The 2,972-nt window shown below is 41.1% G+C and overlaps 1 protein-coding gene across 5 annotated transcripts in view; it reads left to right on the top strand.

Annotated features, from left to right (window-relative positions):
• LOC106872730 (coiled-coil domain-containing protein 77) overlaps window positions 1-2,972 on the top strand; it is a 46,072-nt gene that overhangs the window by 24,914 nt on the left and 18,186 nt on the right. For all 5 annotated transcript variants that reach the window (XM_014919813.2, XM_052978254.1, XM_052978252.1 and 2 more), the window contains exon 3: window positions 1,499-1,620. In XM_014919813.2, the coding sequence (XP_014775299.1) occupies window positions 1,499-1,620 (122 nt within the window). The remainder of the gene's footprint in view (window positions 1-1,498; window positions 1,621-2,972) is intronic.

The following is a 2,972-nucleotide window of genomic DNA, read 5'->3' as shown; positions in this document are numbered from 1 at the left end:
TACCCCAAGCCTGATTTTAAACCCACACGGTACACAGGAAAACTAAATCTTGCAAAGGGAAATAACTCTGTGTATATATATCATTTAATATATTTATGTGTGTGTGTATGTATATATATATATATATATATTGTTTCAGCCATTTGACTGCGGCCATGCTGGGTCACCAGCTTGAAGAAGTTTTATTGGTCTTTTCTGCTGTACTGCTGATTTACATGCACATAAATATACCAACATCAGTTTTCAAACGGTGGTGGTGGTGGGTACTAACACACACACACACAGTTATTTATACATGCATACATACATATATATATATGTATGTATATATATATATATATATGATGGGAACACGCACACATTTATATACATGTACATCCAACATGGGATCGCCCCCTTCCCCTCTCATAAGGGTTTTTCTTTTGTTTTTCTTTTCATCTTGCAAGTTCTTGGTGGCCCTGTCAGTGCAGGTACCACTTGAAAGCACCCAGTCCACACTGTAAAGTGGCTGGCGTTTGGAAGGGCATCCAGCTGTAAAATCCTTTCCAAGAACTGACCTCGCCTGAGCTTGTGCCACGCAAAAGGTACTAAGTCCATTCGGCTGTGTTTGGCAGGGAATCCAGCTTGCCAAGACAGTTACAGAGGTCTGGTGCAGGCTTCTGCCTGTCTGGCTCATAAAACCGTTCCACCCATGCCAGCATGGAAGGTGGACCTTAAATAATGATGATATATACACATACATGATGGGCTTCTTTTAGTTTCTGTCTACCAAGTCCACTCAGAATGCTTTGGTTGGCCTGAAGCTAGAGTAGAAGATACTTGCCCAAGGGGCCACACAAGACTGAACCTGGCACCTGTCAAAAAATAAGACTGACAACTTTGACACATTTGTCAAAAAATAAGGTCAAGCCAACTTTGTGATATGTGTCAAAAAAATAAGAGTAATGGACAAATATGACACATGTCAAAAAATATGGGTAATGGACAACTTTGACGTGTCAAAAAATAAGGGTAAGGGACAACTTTGACACTTGTCAAAAATGAGGGTAATGGACAACTTTGACACGTGTATCAAAAAATTAGGGTAATGGGCAACTTAGTGATGAAATTGTAGTTCAAAATGACATGATGTCTCCTAAACATGTCTGTTACATTGGACAGATGCAGTGTTACTAGAAAAAAAAATTCCGTCGTAACAAGGAACACGTTGTAATTTTACTTACATCTAATGAATCCTCATTACCCGCCAAGAAGTTCATTTTTACTCCGTTTGGGGGTAATTTACCCCAGTCTGCTGAACCCTGGGTTTGCAAATAAGACATATATAATGATGAATAAATAACACCAAGGAAATTTTCCAACATCCTGTTTGTGTGTGTGTGTGTGTGGATATGGATGGGCTTCTCTCCTCTTCTTTCCTCTCTCAGCCCCTCCAACCATCTCGCACCTACCTATCCGCCTCCTTCATTTATTGTCTCCCGTTCAATTTCCTCTGCAGGCCAACTAAGACCATCCAGAGAACTTCTAGAGTTTTATCGTAAGAAGATCGCCGAATATAACGAGGAACACACCAGCATTATGGGCCACTTGGACACCTACAAGGAAACCTACGAGGAAATGGTATCTCTCGTTTCATATTTACTGTTTTAGACACAGGGGCTGGAACCTGGGAGCTTTGTAAGGGACTGGAGCTGGTCATGGGAAGAGGCCATAGTTTTATAGACACGGTCAGGATGGGAACTTGGGATTTTGTAAGGGTCAGTTGAGCTGGTGAAGGGGGTCATTGTTTTGTTGATACATAAGCTCAAGGTCATAACAGAGCCTTGTAAGGGCCAGGAACTGATGAGGGAACAGAGCCTTTTTTTTTTTTTTTTTTTTTTTTTTTTTTTTTTTTTTTTTGTAAGGGTCAGAAGCTGGTGTGGCTGTGGGGTTAGAAACATTGCTTCACGCACACGTGGTTTCAGGTTCACTCCTATTGGATGATACATTGGGACCTTCTATTGCCCCAGGGTCACCAAAGTTTGTGGGTGGATTTTGTAGATAGAAACTGAAAGAAGCCCATCATATATATCCTTTTATTTACACCACCTGTCCTCGTCTGTTGTTATTATTTGTATATTCTCCCATATATATACATATATATAATCCAAATAAGCAATAGGATATCAAGAAGTGATGCAGTACGGCCGTTTCAAGTGGCTTCATTTAATTGAATAACGCAATCATTACATCAATTTAAATGCAGGGCTATCATCAGTTGCATAAATAGAATTTTAATCAGTTGGACACATTAATATAACTTTACTGTATCACTTCATGATATCCTGTTGTTTATTTTGATTTTATTCACCTTACTTTGGGCTGTTCGGATAATGCTGCACTGGCTTGGTGCTTCAACTTGTTAAGCAGTTGTGGACACACATACACACACACACGACCCTTCAAGCCAAGGGAAATCATTGTCATGACAGATACTGGTGTCATGCAGCTGGCATGTAATAGCACCCATTACACTCTTGGGGTGGTTAACGCCAGGAAGGGCATCCAGCCGTAGAAACCATGCCAAATCGGATTTCAACTTGGTCAAACTGTACAACCCATACCACCATGGACGATGAACACATATATATGTATGGTTCTGGATTCAGTCCCACCTTGGGCAAGTGTCTTCTACTATAGCCTCGGGCCGATCAAAGCCTTGTGAGTGGATTTGGTAGATGGAAACTGAAAGAAGCCTGTTGTATATATGTGTGTGTGTGTGTTTGTTCCCCCCCCCCCTAGCATTGCTTGACAACCGATGCTGGTGTGTTTACGTCCCCATAACTTAGCGGTTCAGCAAAAGAGACCTATAGAATAAGTACTAGGCTTCCAAAGAATAAGTCCTGGAGTCGATTTGCTCGACTAAAGGCAGTGCTCCAGCATGGCCCCAGTCAAAAGACTGAAACGAGTAAAAGAGAGAGTAAAGTTCAAAT

This window comes from Octopus bimaculoides, unplaced genomic scaffold (assembly GCF_001194135.2).
Source record: "Octopus bimaculoides isolate UCB-OBI-ISO-001 unplaced genomic scaffold, ASM119413v2 Scaffold_30358, whole genome shotgun sequence".
In the NCBI taxonomy this organism is placed as follows: Eukaryota; Metazoa; Mollusca; class Cephalopoda; order Octopoda; family Octopodidae; genus Octopus; species Octopus bimaculoides.
Note: the sequence above shows the minus strand (reverse complement) of the source record. Positions and strands in the feature narration are given on the sequence as shown.